This window comes from Balaenoptera acutorostrata, chromosome 6, assembly GCF_949987535.1.
Source record: "Balaenoptera acutorostrata chromosome 6, mBalAcu1.1, whole genome shotgun sequence".
Taxonomy (NCBI): Eukaryota; Metazoa; Chordata; class Mammalia; order Artiodactyla; family Balaenopteridae; genus Balaenoptera; species Balaenoptera acutorostrata.
The window spans coordinates 16,164,403-16,189,917 of record NC_080069.1 but is presented as its reverse complement, the minus strand read 5'-3'; the positions used below and the strand labels follow the sequence as shown (position 1 = coordinate 16,189,917).

Here is a 25,515-nt window from a genome sequence, read left to right as displayed (position 1 = left end):
GTTCCTCCCGGCGCCGCCTCGCGGCCGGCCCGGCCCCCGGCAGGGCCCACGCCGTCCCCGTGGCCCGCCCGCCCGCCCGCGCCCCGACGGGGAGCACTTGCCCACCCCGGACCGGCCGGCCCGAGCCCCCGCCCTCCACCCCAGCCCGGCCCACTGACCAGATCGCAGGGAGACACATTCCGCCGCGCGCGCGCCTCTCACGGTCCTTCCCCCCAGCGCGCGCCCTCGCCCCCCTCCCCCAACTCCGGCTCCGTCGATCCCCCTCTTCCTCCTCTGGGGCCCGGCCTCGCGGAGCCCGTCCTGACCCGGTCACGAGGGCGGACGGCACAGCCCGGACTTCTCCCTGCCCGCCCTCCCTCCCCGAGGGCCCGTCGCGGCTGCGCCAGGCAGGAGCCGCGCAGAGATGCTCCTGTCCTCTCGGGCGTCCGCAGTCCCCGCCACCTGCTCGCCTGGGAAGGTAGGTGCCGGGAAGGCGAGGCGGTGGAGAGGAGACGCGGCGGTGGGGGGCGCAGTCGAGGAGGGAACCGCATCCAACACGAGGGGAAGGCAAGGAGCCCCTCCCCCGGGGTCCTGGTCCCAAACTCCGGGGAGGAAAGAGGTGAGAAGTCCCCCCTCAATCCAGATAAGGTGAAATTCGAGAACACCTGTCCTTGTCCACGTGGACTTGTAGCTGGAAAATACCCCGGAGTGCGCCTAGGGCCAGGCCCCCAAGGTCAGGGCAGTACTTAGAGGGAGGAAGCAGTCTGCCAACTACAGCAGGGCTACCTCACCTCTTCCAGCCCTTTGGAGCTGGCTGCCAGGGTGAAAGGCTGCCTGGATTCTGGGAGGACCCCAGGAACTTCCTGGCGCCCCTGTCCCCTGCCAGATGCTGGACCCATTGACTCCCGTGCCTCCATCTTCCCTGCGAGAAGTCCTCCTTATCGTCTCCTGGTACAGCCGCCAGGAGGGAAACTCAGCCCACGCTTCCCCACCCACCCCTGCATATCCTGAGACGTGCGCCCCCGGGAGCTGTGTTGGGGAGGGTCAGGCTGGGCCACCAAGGATCAGCAGCCCCTGGAAAATCAGGTGGTGTGGGCAGAGCTCCTGCCCGCCCCTTCCTACTGGAGGGCCCTTCTCAGTGAACACAGCAGGGTGGGCCGCAGGGAGAGGAAAGCAGGCTGGGTCAGCTGATGGGCAGGACTGCCAGTGCTGACCTCGCAACTTGGCCTCCGGTGGCCAGCTGGCGGGGGAGGGGTTGCGGCTAGGAACCAGCCTGGTCCAGCCCTCGGATCTCCCACTCTCCCCCGCCTCAATTTCCCCCGCAAGGGGAGGGAGAGCAGCGGGAACAGGGGTGTGTCTGCCTGTTTCGCTTTTGGTAGGAGTCCTAATTGGATCCAGCTGGTGAGCGGCCCCTCCGCCAGCCTCAGCCCTCTACTCCCCTCACAGCCAGAGGTGGGCCCGGAAAAGCTGTGTCCCCAGCAGGTCTTTTCGAATGTCAGAGGGAATCCCCACTCAGACTAGAGTCAGGGAGCTGCCCCCAGCCTAGTGTGTACCCTGCAGCACCGCACTCCCCCCCCATGGCTGAGCAGGAACTGGGTACAGCGGTAATCACAGCCCCCATTGCACCTTCATCCCCTTTGGCCTCCACGCTTGTGCTGCTCATATGAGCCCCCCACTGCACACACACACACCCACTGCACACACACACACCCACTGCACACACACACCTCCACTGCACACACACCCGCGCTGCACACACACACACACACTGTGCACACACACCCACACTGCGCGCACACACCCACTGCGCACACACACCCACTACACACACACCTCCACTGCACACACACACACTACACACACCTCCACTGCACACACACACCTCCACTATACACACACACCTCCACTACACACACACACCTCCACTGCACACACACACCCACTGCACACACACACCCCCACTACACACACACCCCCACTGCACACACCCACTATACACACACCTCCACTGCACACACACACCTCCACTGCACACACACACGCACACACTGCACACACACACCCCCACTACACACACATACCTGCGCTGCACACACACACCTCCACTGCACACACACACACCACTACACACACACCCCCACTGCACACACACACCCCCACTACACACACACACCTCCACTGCGCACACACACCTGCACTGCGCACACACACCTGCACTGCACACACACACCTCCACTGCACACCCCCGCCTACTATTCAGCTGGCCCCCCTCTGTACCCACACCCCCCATGCTGTCACATGACCCCCCCATGGTACCCCCTGCACAAGTCACATTCGGAGCACTGTGCTTACACTCCACCCCGCACACACGGCACCTCACAAGGCCCTCGCCGCCCTCCCGTGAGTCCCCAGACCCCACAGGCACGTGCAAGCCTTAACTCTCAACAAAAGTGCCAGAACTGGTCCAGCGCCGGAAGGTGGCAGAGGTTGGCTCAGCCTCTGGCCATGTCCAATAGGACAGGTGAGGCGGGACAGGTGAGCTCTCTGGTGGAAAAGCCCCACCGGCTCCTCTCCCGGCTGCCGGGAGCCCTCTCCCCTGACCTAACCTTTGCCCGGGGCAGAAGAACCCAGCTGGCCAGTCAGGCATGGTACTCCCAGGAAGACCCTCTGTTCAGAAAACAGCCTGGAGGTGTAGGAGAAAGCGGGGCGTGTGCGCACATCTGTGCGTGTGCGTGCGTGTGCGTGACACTCAGCACCGCCTGCCTGGGAGCAGGTCCACCTTCCTGCTCCCCCGCGGCTCGGCTCCCCGCCCCACCCCTCACGGGCACCCGGAGCCCTCTGAGGCTTCAGTCCGAGCGAAGAGGCCGAAGAAGAGAGCTGATACTCCTCTGAGCTCAGAGGGAATGGTTCCCGCGGCCTGGAAATGCCCAGCGCGCTCCACCTCCCCGGAACCTTGGCCCGGTTGGGCAGTGGGCGGGTGGCCTCACCGTGGTCCGGGGCCTCTCCCCCACGCCTGAGTAGCCCCTTGTGCCCGTTGGCAAGCAGATGCCCACACAGGGCCTGGGAGTGGCAGAGGGAACTGAAACAAAGTCCCAGTGCCCAGGCCCTTCCCTGCCAGCTGCCCCAGTTCCCTCTGCCTTCGCTCGGGGGAGAGGGCCGCGCTGTGCACTGAGAGCCCCAGAGGGGCTGGCCAGCAGGCGCGCTCCCGGCCAGCCTCCCCTCCTCCCGGCCCGGCCTCCCGTCCCCCACTCCCACCCGGAGCTCCTGCCCGCGGCCTAACAAGCGGCCCATTGTGCCTCTGGGAGCCGGCCCGGGCAGCCTGCAGGCGGGTGCCCGCAGTGGCCTTTCTCCCGGGTCTGTGAGCTCCCACCCAGCTGGCCCGACCCCGAGGTCGGGCCCAGAGGGCACAGACAGCCTGGACCCAGCAGGGCTCTCCCTTCCCCCTCCCTTCCCCACAGAGGACACGCAGAGGAGCAGCTGGTACACCCGGGGTCCCCCGGCCTTGACCCAAGCATGCAGGCCCCAGCCCGCAGCCTCCCAGCCGCGCTCAGCCTGGATGACTTCATCCCCAGCCACCTTCGGGCCCATGTAAGGTCATCCCCCCGGGGGACGCGGGTGAGTGAAACAGCGAGGGAGAGGGTTACTGGGGGCCTGTAGTGGGTGGGAGGCTCTCAGGACAGGTGGGGGAGCGGGAGGGTTAAAGGGATGGAGGGAGGGAAGGAGGTAGGTGATAGCTCTAGAGAGCCTCGCTGGTTTCCTGGAAAGGGTCAAGCTGTCCCCATGGGGTATGGCTGTGCCCTAGCAGCCATCCCTCCCGCCCGTCTGCAGAACCCTCTGGGCCTGAGCTGCCTGCCGCTCCCGGCCCCTCCCCACAGGTGCCCGTGATCCGGAATGGCGGCTCCAACACCCTTAATTTCCAGTTCCATGACCCTGCGCCCAGGACCGTGTGCAATGGGTACTTTCCACCGAGGAGAGATGCTTCCAGGCACCCAGGTGGGTCTGCTCAGGAAAACCTGCTCCAGGAGCACCGTGGAGGTGGGGGTCAGAGCTTCCTGGGCCCTGCCTTCTGGCTCCACCCTGGGTCAGGCTGGAGGGGCAGGAGGTAGATGGAGGCCTCTCGAGGGCCTGGGGCCAGTTAGCTCAGCTAACTAACTGCCCCTCCCGTGTGAGCCCGCTGGCCTGTGAGAGGGAAACTGCTGTGGGAGAGACCAGGCTGACACATCCCTTCCCCTCCCTGCCCCACCCAGTGTCAGGGGAAGGCCATGTGCAGGGGACATAGCCTTAGGGGCCCAGGGGACCTCCAGATGGCCAGGAGATAGCTTGGACTGGGGATGGAGGGTGAAGGAATGCGAGCGTATGTTGGCTATGGAAGGGGTGGGGCTGAACTCAAGACAGGCCCCCTAAGGGCTGCTGGGTCTGTACTCGGCAGCCCAGCAGAAGGCCGGAGAAGCAGCTCTGGGAGCCTGCCAGCTCCTGGGATCCTGTGAGTCAGCGCTGCCTGGACCACGGGGTCTGGGAGATCCTGGGACCTCCTGGGTGCAGGCCCACCCCAAGGGCCCCTCTCCTGAGGAGGGTGGCAACCTTTACTGAGCATTCCCTTGAGGCAGGCCGTGTGTCAAGTAGTTCATTCATTTAACAAATAGCTGTTAAGCACGTAGAAAATTCTGGGCACTGTAAAGGCACTTTACAGGCCTTATCTCACGTCATCCCTTGATATCCTGACAAGGTAAGGTGTGATTATCAACATCTTCCCAGTGAAGAACCTGAGTCTCAGGGATGTTCAGTCACAGAGGCTGAACTGAGATTCAAACCCTCGTCCATCCTGCCCTGAAGCCCTTACGTTGTTACACCTGGGGGCTGAAAGTTCTGGTGAATGAGTTTCTGTCCCTTGCCTGTTGACTTGTGTGTCAGGCACTGTCCTGAATACAGTCATACACACTAGATCTCCCTACATCTCTGCCATGACTACCCTCATTTTGCAGAAGTGGAAACAGGCACTGAGAGGTTGATTGCTGTGCCCATGGTCACACAGCCGGTAGGTGGCAGAGCCCAGGTCTGGTTTCAGTCTTCGCCCCCAGCCCCAGGGCCTTTTCTGCCACACCCCACTGCCTCCTCACCTGGATTGTCTCCCCCCAGCATCCTCTGCAAGTGACGATTCCGGCTCTCATTCTGAAAACTTTTAGGACATCCCCAGCAAAGCAGGGTGGGGTGGGGACGGGCACAGATTTCTCAAGATAAAATCCATTTTCATTCACTTTAACTACAAAATAAACAGAGGCCTGGGGTCCTGCTGGGGATGGGGACATTTGGAGAATCTGCGTCGTCAACTCAGACAAACAAGGAGATGTTGAAACTTTTGAACCCACGGGGATCAGTGTTCTGAGGAGCTAAGGGACAAACAAGCCCAGGTGGGACCCCTGCCCTTTGCTGAAGCTCCCCTGTACGTGCCCCACAGACCCTGCCTGGTATCAGACCTGGCCAGGTCCTGGGAGCCGGCCTTCTGGGAACCAGAAGACCCCTGCCTCCCAGCATCCCCAGAACTGGTCAGCCACGTGGACCAAGGATAGCAAACGTCTGAACAAGCGCTGGGTCAAGTATGAGGGAATCGGGCCTGTGGATGAGAGCGGCATGCCTATCGCACCCCGATCTGTGAGTCCAGGGCTGGGGCCACTGATCGATGGGGCCCAGGGACCCACGCTGAGCTCCACCTCTGACAACAAAGGCTGTACCCAAGCCGTGCCAGACTAAAGCAGGGGTTCAACCATGATGGGTTTGGGGGATCATGAGCCCCATACAATTTCAGGCACTCTTGCATGTCTGAGTTGCACAGTGGTTTTTTGGCGGGGTTCTAGACTGCCCACCAGATTCTCAGTGGTAGAGCGCCACTAGTGTAAGGGTTGACCCTGGCAGGGACCCACCCCCCTCATTTTCACGGCCCCAGGACCTGGCACGGCACTCGTGAAATGGGTGCTGAGTAAGTTACCGGCTGAATGGGTGAACGGGAGAGTCCTGAGTGAGAAGGCCTCAAGGGGTGGCAGGCGTGGGAGGATCCGGGGGGTGGGGTCCGGGCGCAGAGGACCTGCCCTTCCTCCACCCCCAGGCCTGTCCTGAGCCAGTCGCCTCCTCTAGTTCTCCACCTCCTCACCCTCAAGTGAAACTCAAGTTGGTAACATACCCTTCTGCCTCCCAGGGTTCTTTTGCGTCACAGGTGAGGCAGAGGATGTGAAATACCATTCCCACCCCATCCCCCCACCGATACTGTTGCCTTTATTTTTCATTACATAGAAACACATGTTCTGTGTGGAATCATCAGAAATACAGAAAGGCTAAGAGAAAAAAATGTAAACTACCCCAGATCTCACAACTTAGGGACCATCACTGGTGGAGCTCCTTCCATATATCTTATTCAAACATAACATGCTACACGAAGTTATGGTTGTTAAAGATGTCACAACAGCCCACCCGCTGGGGCTTCAAGGGTGGCCAGAGAAAGGACTCAGGGAGGAGAAAACTTCTGTGGTTTGATATTGGGAGGGTAGCCTGACTTTGCCTTCTCTGATCCCAGAGTGTTGACAGCCCCAGGGACTGGTACCGGAGAATGTTCCAGCAGATTCACCGGAAAATACCGGGTGAGACACCCTTCCAGAGGCCTCTCTCTGCCTACGTGGGCTCGGACCCCTGGGGCTTGGGGAGTAAGGGGTAGAAAAGGGAACTTACCTGCCCAGGGAAGTCTCTCCACCCACCCCAGCCTCTGTGATGAGTGGTTGCTAAAACAGGCCAAAGGAAGGAGCCGCCAATCTCCTCCCTGTACTCGGGGGAAAATGGCCAGACACTGTCCCTGGTGTCCTCTGAGGGCCTGGGAAGCCACGAGGTCACGCATTTGTTCAGTCAGTCCCTTAACCAACTGTTGAGCGCTTGCTGTGTGCTGGGCACTATTCTAGGTGCTGAAGACAAAACAGGGAGCAAAAGAGAATGTCTCTGCCCTAGCCAAGCTTAAGGCAGAGGGGGGTCACAGAATAAACAGATAAGTATTTAACATGGCAGGTGGTGGTAAGGGCTAGGGAAAAAAAGGCGGGGGAGTGCCCAGTGCAGGGATGCTGCCACCTCATGCAGGCTGGTCAGGAAAGGCCCCTGAGCGGTGGCATCTGAGCGGAGAGCTAAGGGTGTGAAGGAGTTGGCCCTGCAGGGCTGGGGGAGGAGCGTTGCCGCTTGGGGAGCACCAGAGACCCGGAGGCAGAGCAGGCCGGGCATGTTCTGGAGCCGCAGGGAGGGGCTGGACCACAGTGAGAGGGGCACTTGTTAGGAGATGGATCACAGAGGTGCTGGGATCCGGTGGCCCAGAGCCTTTGGCTTTTCCTCTGCGAGAACTGGGAGCCACCCAGAGGCTCTGGGCGGAAGAGTGAGTGACAGGCTCTGACAAGTGATGGCTGAAGAGGCTCCCTCTGGCTGCCAGGCGGGGAAGAGGTGGGGCTGGGCGGAGGTGGGGGACCAGTCAGGAGGCCTGGCTTGAATCCAGGCTAAAGAGTCTTGGACCAGGGCAGTAGCAGCGGGCCTGGTGGGATTCCGGAGACAGTCATGGGAATTTGCTGATGGATTGAAAGAGGCGAGTCAGGGATGACTTTAAAGCTGAGTGAGTCGATGGAGTTGCCCTTTATAAATGCGCGTACATACAGGGGAGGCTGCGAGAGGTGCAGGTCTAAGGGGCGTTCAGTTTTCGATATGGTTCACCCAAAGTGGCAGCTGATATACAAGTCTGCAGTTCAGAGGCGAGGCCTAAGCTGCAGATGTTAATACCCGGGACCCACTCAAAGAGATTTTGATTTCAAGGTTCCCCCAAGTAACTCCGATGTGCAGCTAAGGTTATGAGTCCCTGGAATAGACAGTGATCTTTAAGGTAGAAGACTAGACCAGATCACCCAGGGAGACAGAGAGACAGAGGCCCAGGGACTGAGCCCTGAAGCAGTTGGTTTGAGAGATGGGCAGGCGTCAGCTGTGCAGCCTGGGACGGGGCAGCCCGGGAGGCAGGAGGAAAACCAGAGTGGTCTCCCTGAAGCCAAGTGAAAAGGAATTTCAAAAGGAGGAAGTGATCCACTGTGACAGATGCTGTTGATGGTCAAGCCGGACTGCCCTTTGATCTGGTAAGGCAGAGGTCACTGGGGTCCTTGATGAGGGTGGCTCAGGCTGAAAGCCTGCTTATCGGGAAGGGGAACTGGAGACACTGAGTTCCTTATGGCCGGCGGTTTGCTGCAAAGGAAAGCAGAAAACTCCAGGAGCTGGAGGAAGGTGTGGGATCCGGAGAGGGGCGTTTTGGTTTGCGTTTAAGGTCGGAACTGTGGTCGTGTGTCTGCGTGCCAAGGGGATCAAGTGGGTTGGCTGGTCAGTAGCTTTTCCTAGGAGGCCCCAGAAAGTCCTGAGCACCTTGAGGAGTGGGTCTGGGCAAAGGGGGAAGGACAGGCATTTAGAAGAGGGTGCAGAAAGGGAAAGAGGGCGAAGGGGAAGTGGGATTCCCCAAACTGACCTGGTGAGGGCAGGTCTGCAAAGGTCAGGGAGAGGGTGTGTGGGAAAGCCGGGAGGGAGGGGCAGGAGGGTTTGGGCGAGGCCACTGACCCCATTGGCTCGCTCAGGCCCTAAGTCGGCCAGAGGCATTTCAAGCCCTCCCAGAAACCTAATTCCTTCCCTCCCTCGGGACATTCTTCAGGCTCTGACTCAGCCCCTTGGCCCCTGCTCTAGGCAGGAGTGGTGCTGGGAGCCTCTGGGGCAGCCTCATGGGGCTCTCCATCCTCGCTTGTTGCCCCAGCCCTGACCTGGTCCTTTCTGCTCCCACAGACCTGCAGCTGGACCGGACCTTCGAGGAAACACCCAAAGGTGAGGGGGTGCGGGTGTCCCACCCCAGCCCGGCGCCTGCGTCTGCCCCTCCCTGCAGCCACGCCTGGCTTTGGGGCTCCCCAGTTGGCTGAGCTCAGCTTGAGAAGTTTGTAGAGCCCATTTCTGCGAGCTCCAAATGCCCTGGTAGATGGTAATTAAGAGCCTCTGCTTCACTATCCGGTGAATGCCTAGCCCTGGCCATGATTTCTCTGGGCCTCTCATTCCTCACGTGTACAACGGGAACACCCCAGAGATGTTTTGAAGGTTCAGTAAAGAATGTAAAGCTCTTGGCCCCAAGCCCATATTTCGTGGTCCAGACTATCACCCCCATTCCCGCCTGCCATCCAGGAGCACGGGTGGGTGTGGGCCAGAAACTTCAAGGGTCACCCAGGCGCCCTCAACCCCAGCTCTCACCTCCCACCACCCCTGCTTGTTTTCTCCCACTTTCAGTGGCTTCTTCCTGTGACACCTCAGCGGACTCAAGGCATCCAGGGCCCCAGCAAAGCCCTGCTGCCAGGCCAGACCTGACGTCGTCTGTGAGCGGGTGAGCCAACTTGGGGAGGAGCTGCAGAGGGGCGCTGGCTTCCTTGTGGGGACTGGCGCCCCCTGGTGGCCACAGCTGGCACAGTCTTGGAGCAGGGCGGCTGGCTCCCCTCCATGGCTCCGCCCCTTCTCAGGGTCCCCACTGCTCCAGATCCTCCCCTCCCCACCAGAGCCAAAGGGGAATGGCAGGCAGTGATGGACTTTGCGCCATTCCTGGTCAGGACCGCCTGTGATGCCTTTGTGGTTGGCAGCAGGAACTCATCACCCCAAAGATCCACTCATCATATGGGGTGGAGAGCGGGGCAGCCCATGACTAGGCGTGGACCTGGGACCTGTGGCCATCCACTCTGAAGCCTGGAAGAAAACAAGGGGCATAGAGGATCCCAAGCTTTCTCCCAGATGCCGCTGAGAGAGGAACCCTCCAGATAGGTCAAGGACGGAGTTCCTTTTCTCTGTGCAAACCACATGAGCCCAGCCCGGGCTGCAGGGCCCTGTAGGACCTCAGCCCAACCTTAAGAATCAGGAGCTTCTCTGTCACAGAGTAATCAATGAGTTTCTGATTCCTTTATGGGGAGGGGGTGACCTCATCAGCATGGTCTTAACTGGGCTGTGGCTCTTGGCATCATCGATAAGGTAGAGACTAAGATTTGAACAAGATTTGGTCAAGATTTGGACCCAGAGTTCTGGATTAAAGCCGGTGTGCTGCCACTAGCCATGTGACCTTGACCGAGGTAACCAGTCTACGCCTCACTAGCCCCATCTGTTAAGTGGGCATCAGAGGGTGGTTGTGAAGATCAAGGTACATTGCAAGTCTCCACAAACATTATTATTATACAGGCTTAATTATGACTGGAGCTTCCTTAAATTAGGAACAATGTATTCCATTCTCATTATCAGTGTTATTACTGATGTTCTTTCTAAAATAGAGAATGGAGTCATAGTTACAGCCAACAAATACTGACCCTCCTGTCAGACATTCCATCATTTGATAAGCTTGGTACAATGGTTCCACTTGGTGGAAACATTCAAACTCAGCAGAGGCTGGAACATTTCAGCCAGCCAAGAAGGAAGCCCTGGAGGGGAACTAAGGCAAATGTGACAGATGACATCACCGATCCAGCACCCCAGGGAACTGAGGCCCACGGATCAGAAGTAACTTGCCCAGAGCTCCAGGGTCAGGCCTGCAGGCTCTTTGCCCTGTCCTGGGTTTTCCTGGGACTAAGACGTAGTCCCACACCGTTGGGCATTGGTGCAAGGCACTTAGTCATGGCGACCAGCTTCATCGAAGCTGCACAAACATATATACCCACAGTCACGGGGCCAGACAGAACACAAATGCGAGGTATTCCACCGAGGCCAGCAGGAAAGGGACTGGCCACTCCTGGAGCAGATGTGTGTGTCAGCCCTTCTCCTGGGTGTCTCACATATGTTCCCCCACCTAAGCTTTACCACACCCTTATGAAGGTGGGAATCATTCTCATATTATAGGTGTCGAATCAGAGACTCTGAGAATTCATTAACTTGCCAAAAGGTGACACAGCTAAGTGGTGGGGCCAGCTGGGATTCGAACTCGGAGCTTATAACGTTTTACTACTTAACACTGCTTCTACAGCCCGGAGGCAGGTGGGGAGGGGGTGCAGCTCCCTCCCCAGGATTGTGTGCTCACGCATGCCTCAGTTTCCCTAAAAGGAAACTGAAGAGATGTCCTTCCCTTTTTTTAGAAGAAGCTGGGATGTCTCTGAAGAGTTTCTTAGAAACACCTTCAATCGCAATGCTGGAGCATCCTCTTCCCTGCACCAGACCCCAAATCAGGTAGCTCGCCCAGCATCCCCCCACCGCCCTCCCCGCCCCCTCCATCCCCACCCCCCGTCCCCCCGCTCCCCACTTCTCCCACCACCACACTCTTTGGCCAGGCCCTCTGCTGCAATAGCACAGATAAGGCTTTTTTTCCAGCTTGGGGCCTGTGCAGCCAGAAGAGCCCAGAATCCTTAGGAGGGCACTGATGGGGTGGGACAGTGGCCTGAAAACCTGTTTTTTGAGCCTAGCCAGTGTCCCAGTACCTCTCTACTCAAGCTGATGCCTACCCACCCCTATGCAGGTGTCCAGACACCGAGAGAAAGCAGACAATGTCTGGACGGAAGAATCTTGGAACCAGTTTCTGCAAGAACTAGAGACTGGGAAGAAGGTGAGTGTGGGCCTGGTACTCTGGAATAGGATGCACCCTCAGCTAGTGCATTTGGGGAGCGAGTTCACCCCCTCTGACTCACTCGTCCCACTCTTAGCCCAAGAAACCACTGGTAGATGACCCTGTTGAGAAGCCTACCCAGCCCATAGAGGTGAGTGCTGCGGGCAGGTGGGCAGGAGGGGAGACAGCATGTTGGGGGAACAACGAGGGAGATTATGGGTGGTGTTGGTCCCAGTGACCATGGGCAAAGCCCACGGACCCAAAGCTCTGACCACCTCCAGTCCCATACAGTTTACCTCTATACCCCCAGCACCCAGGACAGTGCCTGGCATACAGTAGGCGCTCAGTAAACGTGTGTTGAAAATTGTGTGTTCATCAAAGCAGGAGCTGAGAAGGGAGTGATAGTGTGGACTGGAATTGTCAGGAAGTGTTCTTGGAGGTGGAGCTTGGAGGACAGGCAGAGAGAGGGGCTCAGGATGGGGGAGACACACGCAAAGGCTGGAGGGGCCTCTGTGTGTGTGTGTGTAACACTCAGCCGGCTGGACGGCCAGTGGGAGGGAAAGCAGGTTGGGTAGAGTGAAGCCAGGCTGTGGAAGGCCGTAGAAGACTTGATGGGCAAGGAAGTAGGGAGTCCTGTAGGCTCTTGAACAGAGAAGTAACACAACAGAAAATGGTACTGAGGCACATCAGGAAGTACTAAAGTATTACCATGGGAGTAGGGGATGGGTGAGCTGGGTCAGCGGGCAGGGCTCTCCTGACACCCTGAGATGCACCTCCTGGCAGGCTCAGAGGTAGGCAGCCTGGCCTGGCCCTGTGCCCTGAGCCTGCCCTTTACCCAAGCACCCTGTGCTTTGTCCCGCTGCCCACTGGGCTTCGCACATCTGACCTTTGACCAGCGCCCCCCACGGTGCACTGCCCCCCCCCCACCGCCCCTCCCCGCTGTCCAAGTCTCTCCCCATAACCCGCCGCCAGGTCCTGCTGGAGAGAGAGCTGGCCAAGCTGAGCGCCGAGCTGGACAAGGACCTGCGTGCCATTGAGACCGGGCAGCCGTCCCCCAAGGTACCGGCCTCCCAGTCCCCTCCTGGGGGGAGGCAGGAACCCGGAGCCGCGGCTGCCGGGCCTGGGTGGGAGGCGCAGGCCGACGAGAGGCGTCGCCTCCAGCCGCACTCGCGACCTTGGGAGACTTCATCCCTGTTTGCTCTCTCCTTCCTAAAATGCAGGGCGTTCACTGTCCCTAGTGACCCCTAAGAACCCTCCCAGGCCGACTCCACGGCAGCCTGCCGTACGAGAGCCGGAGACGTCCCCCGCCCCAGCCTAGCCCCGCCCCCTAGACCTCAGCCCGCTGGGACCCCAACCCCAACCAGGCCCCGATTTCCCGGCCTCCCCTCCCCCTTCCGCACCCGCGGTTCCTCCCCCGGCTCCTCGCTCCTCCAGTTCCCAGCCCGCCGCCCGCGCGGGCGACTCTAGGACCCCTCCCCCTCCCGCCCCTCCCCTCCCCCTCCCCCTCCCGCTCCCTTACGAGCCAAAAACTTTTCCGGAGGCGGCGGCCTCGGCTGTGTCGGGAACCAGCGTCCCGGCCCCTGACCGCGCCCGTCTCCCGCACAGAGCTCGCAGGCGCCCCGACGGTCCCGGGAGCCGCGGCCCCCCGCGCGGTGAGTGGCGGCGGAGCGGGGCGGGGCGGGGCGGGAGGGCCGCCGGCGGGGACGTGGCGCGGGGAGGGGGCGAGCCCGGGACACTGACGGCGGGAGGAGGGGCCCGGAGCGCGGAAAGTGGCCGGCGGGGGCCCGATCCACAGCTTGCCGCCAGGGGGGCCGTCCCTGGCCCGCAGAGGGAAGCCTGCCCCCAGCTCGGGACTCGGGTGGCGGCGGCGAGGGGATCCCGCCGCGCACTCCCGCTTTCCCCACCCCGGGCCGCACCCTTTCCAGGCCTTTACCGCTCGGGAAGTAGGACATCCTGCTGAGAGCCCGGGACCTGGGAGACGCCTTGGGAGGAGGGGGGCGGGAGATGGGAGAAGGGGGTGGGTGGGACATCTGGGCGGTCAGGGGTGAGCGGGGTAGGCTGTGAAGCTCCAGACAGGTGGCTCACTCGTGTGCCCCCCGCGCAGCCCGGCCTCCGCCTGGAGCTCCAGTTCCCCGAATGCACTTTACCAGGGTTCCTCCCTGAGCGCCCACAGGATGGCGGACGGAGGAAGCCCCTTCCTAGGTCGGAGGGACTTCGACTACCCTTCCTCAACCCGAGGTAAGAAGCAGATCTTGCTCTTGTTCTCACCCAGGCAGATGCCCACCACCACCACCAGGCACCAGATATGCTGGGGCCCCGGGGGAGGGGGCAGGAAGGTCATGGAGCCCCCTGCTTCCACTGGTCCTGGGCGGGGAGGGGGAGCAGAACCCCATCCCAGCCCTGCCCCCCAGACGTGGCCTTCCCAAGCTGAGGTAGTGCTTCTCCACAGACCCTAGTGCCTCTGAACCAGGGGGCAGCCCAGCCAGGAAGGAAGAGAAGAAGGTAAGGGGGGGTGGGAGCGTTAGGGTCAGGGTGCAAGGAGGGCCTGGGGTGGGTCCTGGTGACTGCTCTTCGCGACCTGCCAGCTGCTTGACTGAGGTCAGTCCCTCTGTCCTCTCCCCCTGCCCAGAGGAAGGCCGCCCGGCTCAAGTTTGACTTCCAGGCACAATCCCCTAAGTAAGTGCCCTTCTCTTCCCTCTCCTTCCCTCTGGGGCAGTCTCTGGGAGGACAGAGCTGCAGTGGGCCCCCCAGAGGGTGGAGGGGACTCTGGGTGCGCTGGGCAGGGTCTGAAGGGAAGGAGGACCCGGAGGACCTCAGGTTGCTGGATGTCCTTGCTCTGGCCTTCAGGGAGCTGACTCTAAGGAAGGGTGACATCGTCTACATCCACAAGGAGGTGGATAGGAACTGGCTGGAGGGGGAGCACCACGGCCGGCTGGGCATCTTCCCCGCCAATTACGTGGAGGTGAGCAGGGCAGCAGCAAGCAGGGGCCTGGCTGGGCGGACGCATGGGTTTGCAGGGAGTGCAGACCCCTTTAAGCATCCAGGGCCCCTCTCTCTGGAGCTGGCTGCTCCCTCACATCTGGCAAGTTTCCTAAGACGTAAAACTGTGAGCTCCGGGCAGGGGCCAAGTCTCAGCCTCATTCATGCCCTCAGGAAATGTTTGTTAAATGAGGGCTAAAGGTGGAGCCCAGCCCAGGGGGGAAGAACCAAACAACTCAGTTCCTGTACCAGAGGCCACCAGCCCTGTGGGCCTCCCCCACTTTCACCACTCAGAATCCACCTCTCTCAAGCTGTCTTTGGGAAGAATTCTAATTGCAACTGACAAGAGTATGAATCATGTGATAGTTCACAAATCACATATACTTGCGTCATCTTCTTCATGTGTATTACTTCCCTTGTTCCCCTCATTAACCTGGGAAAGTGTTAAATCATCCCCCTTTTGCAGATGCACTTGCTAAGGTTCAGAGACAAGTCGTTAAGTAGAAGATCTAGAATCTCAATCCAGAGACAGGTTCTGGATTTGATAGATATAAGGCTACAGATTATCTCTGGTATTTGCATCTTTTAAGGAATTTTAAATTATCTAATTTATTGGCATAAAGTTGTTCATAATGTTTCCTGATTTTTTAAAATTTATTTATTTATTTATTTTTGGCTGCCTTCCGTCTTCATTGCAGTGGCTTCTTTTGTTGCGGAGCACGGGCTCCAGTAGTTGTGGCACGTGGGCTCAGTAGTTGTGGCACGTGGGCTCAGTAGTTGTGGCTCGAGGGCTCTAAAGCACAGGCTCTGTAGTTGTGGCACACTGGCTTAGTTGCTCCGCGGCATGTGGGATCTTCCTGGACCAGGGATCGAACCTGTGTCCCCTGCATTGGCAGGCAGATTCTTAACCACTGTGCCACCAGGGAAGTCCCCTGATTATCCTTTTAATGTCAGTAAGATGCAGAGTGATGTCCTTTCTTTCATTCCTGATATTGGTAATCTGTATCTTTTCTTATTCTGGCTAGAGATTTGTTAATTTTATTGATCTTTTCAAAGAACCAACTTTTGATTTCACTGATTTTTCTCTATTTTTGTTTTCAGTTTCATTGATTTCTGCCACTTCGTTATTTCCTTCCTTCAGCTTGCATTAGGTTCTTCTTCTAGTTTTTTAGGGTGGTAGTTTAGATTATTGATTTGAAATGTTTTTCCCCTAATGTAAACATTTAATGCTATAAATTTTCCTCTAAGCACTGCTTTAACTACATCCCACAGATTTTGGTATTTTGTTTTTTTCACTCAGCTCGAACTATTCTCATTTCCTCTGTGGTTTCCTTTTTGACTCATGGATTGGGTCATCTAATTCAGGCTCTTCATCTCATAGGCATCAATAGACCTCCCCTATCCTCAGAACGATGTCCCTGATCCTGAAGTTCCACAAAGTATATATAGTATTCTATGTCATCAGTCATTTACATCTTAGTAGGAACTAGTTTATTAGTGTCTTGATTTTCTGGGTAGGGTGAAGCAGAGAGAGCGTGGGGACTCAGGGCACCTGGTGGGGTAGAAGGGGAGGAGGAGGAGGAGGAGGGACACTTGGTTCTCAGCAGCAGTGAAATGGTAGATCCTCACTTTTAGGTAACCAGGAGTTCCCTGCTCCTTGGAACTCCTCATGTCCTTCTGTGCTCCAATTTAAACTCTCTCCTATTTGCACTGCTGTGGTCCACTCTAATAATGCCCACTCCACATACCTCTGATGGAAATTCTTCCTCCAGGAGCATTCTGGGACCGACCACCCCCTTGCCTGTGCTTACCCCTGGCCACCCGCAGTCTTGTGTCCGGTGTCTGTCTCCTCTCTGGTCTGGGGACAGATCTTGCCCATATTGCCTCACCCTCCCAGGAGCCCCAGGTCTGTGCCCAGATGATGCCCAAGGTGACTCTTTCTCATGCCCTTTCTTCCTACAGGTGCTGCCTGCAGATGAGATCCCCAAGCCCATCAAGCCTCCGACCTACCAGGTGCTAGAGTATGGAGAAGCCGTGGCCCAGTACAACTTCAAGGGGGATCTGGAGGTGGAGCTTTCCTTCCGAAAGGTGCGGCCAGGCAGGGAGTGGGGGTGCAGGGCAGGGGCAGGTGAGGACACAGGTAAATATGTGCAGTAAAAACATTTAAAAAAAATATCAGGTGTACCCATCTTCAGTAGTATTTCAGATTTTTGTTCTCAGTCTCTTTGGATATATTTCCCTTAATTTTGCCCATTTTTTAAATGTTCAAAACTTCTAGAGTAGTTGTGCTTTGTTCAAATTGCAGGTTGATAGGCTGTGAGGATCACAGTCAGCTTTTTTTTTTTTTTTTTTTTTTGGTGGCGAGATCCTCACAGCTTGCGGGATCTTAGTTCTCCAACCAGGGATTGAACCTGGGCCCATGGCAGTGAGAGCATCGAGTCCTAACCACTGGACTGCAAGGGAATTTCCTCAGCATGTTTAAGAGAATGGAAATCTTAGAATGCCTTGCATGTAGAAAGGTGTTTTACAAACTTTTAGACAGTTATGTATATATGTTTGTGTGTGTACTGAATTGTTATTACGACATATTTTTTACTATAGATCATAGTTCAGAAAGCTTGAAAAATGTTGTCCTGGAAAGCAGGGAACTGGTCTCCCTTGGTTGCTTTTGGGGGCAGAGGCCATGACTGCCACTAGCGAATGTTTCCCCAGAAGAGCTGGCCCAGGGAGAGAGGGGGAAGGAGGTGGCTGGATGGAGAGAGGTGGGGGCAGGTGGAGGCCAGAGACCATCCTTCCCAGGGCAGCCCCACTAACACTAGTCAGCATGGGGGCGTGAGGACACACCAGCTGCCCTCAGAGAGTTTGTTTTCTGATACAGTGGTGACCGGATCACCCAGGGCGGAGGCAGGGAAGGACCCAGTCACGGCAGTGGTGGCTAATGCCTGCCCGGTGCTTCTTACCAGCCTGGCATTGAGCTGTGTGACCTCTGTATAACCTGCTGACACCCTCTGAGCCTGATCCCTTTGTGCAAGGTGTTAGGTTTAAATAACACTGTCCCACGTAGGCTCCCTCGGGTACATGGCACCCGGGAGGGCCCTGCAGATACTAACTCCCTCTCTGCGACCAGGGGGAGCGCATCTGCCTGATCCGCAAGGTGAATGAGCACTGGTACGAGGGCCGCATCTCAGGCACCGGGCGCCAGGGCATCTTCCCTGCCAGCTACGTGCAGGTGACCCGGGAGCCCCGGCTTCGGGTCTGCGACGACAGCCCCCAGCTCCCTGCGTCTCCCCGCCTGACCAGTGCCGGCCTGGCCCATCACCCCGGCTCCCCATTAATGCCGCGCAGCCCATTTGACCCCACTGACTGGGGGGGCCGGACCTCCCCCCGCCGCACTGGCTTCTCCTTCCCCACCCAGGAGCCCAGACCCCAGACCCAGGTAAGGTGACCTGCCTCAGGCCGGAGAGCTGAGCCCTGCTCCGCATACTGTATCCCCCATTCCTGTGATGGTCTGTGCTTCGGAATCCCGCCCAGACTGCTCAGGACAGACTAGTGGGGTGACTGGGCAGAACCTTGTGTTGCAGCCCCATCCTGGCCTTGAGGACCTCAGACCCTTGGTTCTGTCCTTGAGCTGCAGCCCAGGGAGGCAGGAGTTTCTAGGTAGGACCCAAAGCCAGCACCAACCTCCTGACCTTCCAGAATCCCCTCTTGGGATTTCCCTATATCAGCCTCTGGGACAGGGTGTGCCATGAGTCGGGGGTCTGCCATTCACCTGCTGTGTGACCTTGGGCAGATGACTTGCCCTCTCTGGTTCTGGGTTTCCTCGCCTGTAGAATGGGGATAGTAATCCCCACTGCAGAGGTGCAGAGGGTAGTTGGTAGGTAGTAGCTGATGGGTAAGTGATAGCCATTGGTCCTCGTGCTGACATAGCCCACAGACAAGTACATCTGCTCCTGGGTTCATCCACTCACTCAGCAAACTGTTATGGGCAGACAGAGCCAGCGCACAGGACTTCTCCCACTCCCACACGTGTTCAAATCAGCCATCTCCCCTACCTGGGCCCAACTTCCCAGCACTTGTGAAGTGAAACAGTCAGACAGATCTCCCTGTGCTGTGGGGATTGCGAGATAAGATGAGGCATCGTGGGAAGCTGCTCCTGGTGAGGTGGGCAGGCCCATTCACTTCTCCTCCTTCATGCTTGCATGTGCCCGCCTGCCTTCCTGTGGACCCCAGAGTCTCAGCACCCCTGGGTCAGCTCTGTCCCATCCTGGAGGCTCCAGCCATCCCCTGGAGCTGGGGACCTCATCCCCCAACACCACTCAGATACACTGGACCCTGTGAGTACTGTCTGGGGTGCTTGGTCAGGGTGGGGGGGACTACCCCGCAGGGAGTGTTGAGCACACGGACCCCCTAACCCGCTCCTCCCCCCCATCCCAGGATAGAGTTGGTAAATTCCTACTAAAGAGTGTTTGTCATTATAGTGCTCATGGGTGATTTTGGTGGGGGGGGGTGCGGGGGCTGGAGGGCGCTTGTCTGCGGTGTTCCTGACCTGTCCCTGCCAGCCCTGGGCCTTAAAGCAAGCCTCCCACACTGGGCCCCCTGGCCTCCGTCTCCTCACTGGGTTTCCAGCCCTGAGTTCAGCGCGTGTGTGCGCAAAGTGTGGGAACTGGTAGGACAGATTTGAAGGCACTGGGAACTCAGAGGAGATGGGGTTTGGGTGATTAGGGCTTGGAGAGCGGGGAGCAGGCCTGGGGAGGAATGCACTAAAGCCAGACACAGTCAGTCGCCATCCCTGGAACTGGGCCAGGGTCTAATGGGAGCATGGAGGGACGCTGGGAAATTCAGAGGATGTGGCTACCTTGGTTTTAAGACACTCCAGGCCTGGTCTGGGGAAGGGGCGAGGGCTCTGGTGGTTGCCATGGCGATGTTTCCTGCAGGTACCGGGCGATGTACCAGTACAGGCCCCAGAATGAGGATGAGCTGGAGCTGCGGGAGGGGGATTGGGTGGATGTCATGCAGCAGTGTGACGACGGCTGGTTTGTAGGTATGTGGGCTGGGGGCAGGTGTATGTCAGGGTTCTAAGGGGACGCGTTGCGGGACAGGCCAGAAGGGGTATCTTTGGGTCCTGTGGGGGAGGGGCTTTGGGCAGTTCAGAAAGGGTATCTCAGGGTCCCTGGGGGGATTTGGGTGGCCGCTACTGGCGGCCAGTGCTGGTTCAGCAAAGGTTCACGGACTGACCATCCCCAACCCTTCCGGCCGGGCACTGGCTGCTTCCCCAAAGCCAGCACTTCTGTTGCCTGCCTTCATTCCCTGAAGAGGGGTGAGACCTGGGAGGAAAGCAGACCATCTCAGGGTCACTGGCGAAGCCAGCTGGACTCAGGGCAGCAGGGTTCCCAGCCCCCAGGCCCCTGTTCCTTCCATGATACACCTCTGTCTCTGGAGCAGTCCTCGCAGGGGAAGGGTCCTATCTCCTGAGACACTAAGCCCCCGACGGAAAGGAGCAAGTCTCACACCTGTGTATCCCCACCCCCAGCTAGCAGCTAGCTCCCCCCACCCCCAAGAGGAGAGAGAGGAGAAAGATCCCGGCTTTCGGGGCTGGCCCAAGGGCAGCTCAGGCAAAGGACTAAAGCAGGAAGCCTCAGGTTGGCCTTGGCCTGGTTCAAGGTGACCAACCCAGCAGGCTTTTTCCCAGAGTGGGCAGGCCCTGTCCAGGCCTCAGCTTCAGAGGAGTGAACATCCTGCTGAAGCTCCCACTCAGCAGGCTGCAGGGCCTGAGGGGTTGGAGGGCTGGCTGCCTGAGGAGGGGTGGCCACAGGGGTGGTCCCTTGACCTGGCAGCCCACCCTTTCTCATCTGAATCCCAGCACCTCATTGCTGACTAAGCTTCGGACACACCGGTAATTATGAAGCACCACCTTGTTAACAGTCCTTCCTTGGATGGGTGGGCTTCGGGGCACATTCTAATTTTACTCTGTACACGTCTACTTTTGCATTTTTTTTTTACAACTCCTAATAAAGACAAGAGGAAAAAGCACCACTTTCGTGGAATAAGCCACGAGTGCTTTTAGAGGAAAGGTTTAGAATGTTCGGTTTCTCGGTCACACTGGCACATTTCAAGTGCTCGGCAGCCACGTGTGGCTAGTGGGTATCATTTTGGACAGTGCAGGTCAGGGAAGGCTTTCTGGAGGAAGTAGGGGAACAGGGGAAGGATTTGGGGAGGAGAGAGGAGAGGGGAGGCACTCCGGGCAGGGGAGGAGTATCAGCAAGGCCTGCGGGCAAGATGGGCCTGGGCTGCTCAGAAGAGAGTCAGGATGGAATGTCTGCCTGCCTGGAAGGGAAGGTCCAGGACTTTAATTTCAGTTTATATTCCTGTGTCTTCTAGCATTTCCCCTCCTCTACCCCAGCACACAGGTTTCTTTGGGGTTGTAGCAGACAGAGGCCTGGATTTTAGTCCCGCCTTTGCCTCTAAGCAGCTGAATGCTTTGGGGGAATTCATGTGGCCTTACCTGCCCCATCTCTAAAATTAGGGTGTCATACTAGACCAGTGAGATTCCTCCCGACTTATGTTCTGTGATTCATCCTCCTGTGTCCTTGCTTTCCCAAGGACGGGTGGGGTTATTCAGTGCTGTGTGCAGAGTTGTACACAGTTGTTGAGTGCTCAGATTTCGTCCATCATTATCGAAATCATGAAGTGTGGCTTGTCCCATCTAAGCTTCTGCCTCTAGGGGGCAGGAGTGAGAAAAAACAAATCCTCCCTGGGACTGGGACTCCGCCTGCAGTTCTGGACACTGCCAGCAGAGGGCAGGGCTCTCACTCCCCCCAAACCCCATTCCTCTTTTAAAACGTGGGGAATGCTCTTTCTGTCTTTCCTATTTCAGGTGTCTCCCGGAGGACCCAGAAATTTGGGACATTCCCTGGAAATTATGTAGCCCCGGTGTGAGTGATCTCCGTGGCAACTCAGAGCCCAGCCAGGATGGGATGGGGAGCAGAACACTTATGGGCGAGAGAGAGGACGCCCCCCCTTCCTCCTCCCGCAGGACCTGAGCCGCTGGCATCTGCAGACAACCTCAGCGGCCTTTCCCACGGAACCTCCCTTGAAGCCCCCTGGACTGATTCCCACCCACAACTCACAAGCATTCCTCTAACAGCCCTTTTATATCCTCCCCTACCCCACTCCCCAAATATAGAGGTCTGCTTTGAAGTGGAGACTATTTCCAGGCCTTATTGAGACCAGACCCCCGTGTCCACCACCCCACCCTGCTATGGCGTTTCCTCTAACAGGGGCCGGCTCCCAGCTTCACCCCCATGGGGTTCCTCTAACAAGGACCAGCTTCCTAACCTAATAGAGACCAAAGGCCGTCTTTGCCTGGAAGGGATTCCTCCCCTTTCACTCCAGCTTGCCTGCCATCCCCTTTGCCTTCCTGCCTCCAGCTGGGCCTGGGAGTGAGATGGGGGATGGACGCAGCACTTCTTTAGCATTCGAGGCCTGGCAAGAGGTCTTGCCCAAAGGCTCCCTCTTCCCACAGGCTGCCAAGCCCTGGGCTCGGTAGTGCTTATCCTCCTGCTGCTGTAGCGCCCAGGAAGGGTGGGGCCTCCGAGGACTGGCCTGTCCCAGATGTATTCCAGGGAGAGTGATGTGTGCTGTCCTCCTGCCTGCCCAGCGGCCCCCAACCCCCAAGTCCCCTGTGGAAGGGAATGTAAAATAAATCTGGCTATCAGGGACCTTGCCTTCCTGTCCTTTTCTTTTGGGGTGGGAGAGGGCTCCACCTGCTTAGGGTTATGGGAATTCTTTCTGCCGTAGGCAATCAGGTAGGATGTGAATGAGTGAGTGAGTGAGTGTGTGTGTGTGTGTGTGTGTGTGTGTGTTTAAGGGGAGGCTGCAAAAGAACCATTATTATCTCTCAAGATCTCAGGTCTCAGGCACGATTGGGCAGCCCCAAGGGTTGGGCAGCTGTCTGGCAAGCAGTGCTGAGAGAAGAACTAACGTCACAGGGATGAGGGCAAGGCCTGACTGTGGGGAGAAACCAGAGATGGGAGCTGAATGTGGCCTTGTTTGCAGGCTGTTTGGTTCTGGAGCTGCCATGGGGTTGCTGAACTAAATGACATTTCTGTTTGTTCTGCTCCTAATGTTTTCCTTCTGTGTGCTCCATTTCCACACTGAAGTTCTCATATGTTTGTTGACTTTCTTTTTTTGGGCTCGGGTTTTTGAGCAATCGATTGCAAGAAGCTGGGAGTGGTGGGGCACAGCTAGCCAAGGCGACTCTTCTGGGGCTTGATGGTTCCTGTAGGGGCATAGTCTGGTCCTGGCTGGGAAGAAAAGCTCCATTCCTTGGCCACTGCTGGGAGATGAGCGGGGCATAAGGTGTTACCCACATGTTATCTGATGTAAGCATCCCAACAGGCAGGTTATGAGTCCATTTTACAGGAGGAGAGACTGAGGCAGAGAAATTAAGTTGGGTCACATCATTATTATAGACCTGAAGTCAGGTCTGATGACTATTGCTGCCTCTGTGCACAGTCTACCAAATGCCCACGCAGTCCTTGTCCAGAGGCCCTGGAGAAGGAAGGTCATGCATGAGGTCCCTGGGGTGGCCCTGGGCTGGGCCTCTCTTACATTCTTCCTGGCAATCCTGTCATCTAGGCCTGTCACTTAGGGCACCCGCACCCCAGGTGGGTGGAAAGAGGCGGTGGTGGCTAATTCTGTCAGGACAGGTGGGAGAGGCCTGTGAATGACAAGGCTATGGCCGGTCCCTGGCAGGCTCCTCGTGCCTGGGTGCGGCCCAGGCTCCACTGCTGGTTAAACAGCAGCTTGAAGAACAAGACCTGCTTTCACTTCTCCATCTACCCCAGTCCTCACCATGGTCTGTTGCTAGGTTGGCAGCCCCAGCCTATGTCATGGAAGTGACTGTTCCTCACGAACCTGATAGCCTGTTCCTGATCCCCCATCTCAGCTTCTTCGAGTTGCCTGATGCCCTCAGAAAGGACCTCAGGGTTGAGACTTCCTTTCCTTAGGGCAGAAACCAAATCCACACCCTCTCTTTGGTGGGGCCCTGGAGCCTCTGCAGCAAATCAACCCTACGCCCTGCCTGTACATGACCCCTTCTCTGCCTTGACTTGGCATGAGGTGGGAGGGGCGGGGGGTGGTCAGAGCCAGAAGGGACCTTAGGTCACTGCGGATGCTCACCCCAGTTAGGTGAGTGACTTGGCCACAGAGTTGCTAAGGGCAGAACAGTATGCCCTTCTGTTCCACAGGGACATGCCCTGGGGTCGGCTGACTTTGTTGTGAGTTTTGTGACTGCACAACCCACAGAGCAGAAATCCTGCCGATGAACCTGCAGATCTTTCTAGAGACTCTCCAAGGCAAAGTCTGAGCAGAAGGAGGTGCAAAACTGAGTCCCTGTTACAAACTGGCAGGATGGGGATGGGCGGCAAGGAAAGGGAAATTAATCCATTTGATCATTCAAACAATATCCCTTCAACAAAATATTATGGAACACTCCAGGAATGGAGCAACAAACCAAACAAAACCCACCCTGCCCTCTGAGGAATGGGCAGCTTTAAAAGGAGGGCAGTGTGTACAACGGGAGGGTAAGCTGTGCGTCACCCCCAGTTTACACAGGGGAAACTGAGACCCAGAGGGGCTGAGGAAATTGCCCGAGGTCACACAGCTGGGAAGAGGCAGACCTGGCATTTGAGGCACCCCACCCCCCCACCCCCGCCAGTGGTGTCTGCCCTACCTGCAGCTTCCTGTTCCCTCAGGGACTTCCAGTCTAGTTGGGGAGGCAGAACAGGTGCATCAGGCAAAGAGGCCACACGAGGAGGCCTGGAACTTGTTAGTGGGAGAGTGGCTTACACACACCGAGGACAGAGGGTGTGGGAGGCCAGGGACAGGGGACGTAGCTGCGCTGGAGGCGGGCTGGTCCAGGGCATAGGTAGGCGAGAGGTATGGTGAGGGCACACCTTGCAGACAGAACTTGGAGGGAATGACTCACACCTGAGGCAGGCAAGTTACAGCTGTGCCTCCAGGTGGCCTCCCCTGGAAACAGGCCAGCCTGACAGAGAGTAAAGTGGAGACCAGAGGGAGATGGGAGAAGCCGGCTCTGGTGGGCCCTGAGGTCCCCAGGGTGAGGGTTGCCATGTTTGGCTCTGGGGGAACCATTTGCCAGATGGTTCTGAGCTAACACCTGGGGCCTCTCCTTGGCTGTCCTCTGCTGATCCCTAGAGCCGAGGATCCAGGTGGTTGGCAGAGGCCTGGGGGCAAGGGGGACCAGGGCCATTGGTGGTTGTTGGTAGTGGCCGGCCACAGGCAGGGCAGCCGAAAGGGTGAGGGGCGGGCAGCCAGGGACGGAGCAGGCATCAGCCCGCAAGGGACGTGTGTAGCCCAGGAGGGGGCCCGGTCACTTCCAGCCGGAGTCTCTCTTCATCTCTTCCTGGGCCTGGCATGTCGCCCTGAGTGGAGCAGGCTTGCGGCGCATCTCAAGCAGGGGAGCTCCGCGCAGCCAAAGCGCCGCAGCAGTCCGCGGCCACCGCCCCGCGAGCGCGCTGGCCAGGCAGGAAGGCGGAGGGGCGGCCTCCGGGTTGGGATTTGTGGGTGTCGGGGCTGCATCTGCGCCAGCCTCGGAGCCTGGAGTGGGCGGAGGAGCCGGGCGGGTCGACCGCAGACAGACCCAGCTTGCCCTCCCCTCCCCCTCCCCGGCCCTGGACTGGGGTTGCGGGAGCTCAGGGCCCCTTTGAAGGAGGGCGGGCGCAGGCGGCCTGGGCGAGCTTCGGGGGTCAGCAGGCTCAGCTGTCTGCAAAGTGGGATTCCGGGCCCGTCACCAGATCACCTCCCCTGACCTCGGGAGGATGGGGACACCCCGGGGAGGATGGCCGCAGCCTCTAGGGGGCTCTCGGGAGAGTAGCCCCGGGCCCCCAGGGGGCGCGGGCCAGGTGGCAGCGCCTGGGCTGAGCTGCGCGGAGGAGGCGGCC

The 25,515-nt window shown here is 58.2% G+C and overlaps 1 protein-coding gene across 7 annotated transcripts; it reads left to right on the top strand.

Annotated features, from left to right (window-relative positions):
• Positions 1 to 84: 84 nt before the first annotated feature.
• SORBS3 (sorbin and SH3 domain containing 3) lies at positions 85 to 22,269 on the top strand. Of its 7 annotated transcripts, none has more exons than XM_057548415.1 (21): positions 93 to 457; positions 3,438 to 3,567; positions 3,855 to 3,972; positions 5,435 to 5,628; positions 6,545 to 6,608; positions 8,806 to 8,844; positions 9,295 to 9,388; positions 11,109 to 11,199; positions 11,486 to 11,572; positions 11,670 to 11,723; positions 12,545 to 12,631; positions 13,178 to 13,224; positions 13,677 to 13,810; positions 14,022 to 14,074; positions 14,202 to 14,248; positions 14,420 to 14,534; positions 16,514 to 16,639; positions 17,679 to 17,987; positions 18,782 to 18,885; positions 19,486 to 19,592; positions 21,426 to 22,269. In XM_057548415.1, the coding sequence occupies exons 2-21, from the start codon at positions 3,493 to 3,495 to the stop codon at positions 21,485 to 21,487; spliced, it is 2,007 nt and encodes a 668-aa protein (XP_057404398.1). In that variant the 5' UTR covers positions 93 to 457; positions 3,438 to 3,492; the 3' UTR covers positions 21,488 to 22,269. The 7 variants fall into 7 exon arrangements, with proteins under 7 accessions (XP_057404399.1, XP_057404396.1, XP_057404398.1 ...); XM_057548412.1 differs by having other exon boundaries at positions 3,438 to 3,594; XM_057548416.1 differs by lacking the exon at positions 17,679 to 17,987 and having other exon boundaries at positions 85 to 457; positions 3,438 to 3,594.
• Positions 22,270 to 25,515: the final 3,246 nt, after the last annotated feature.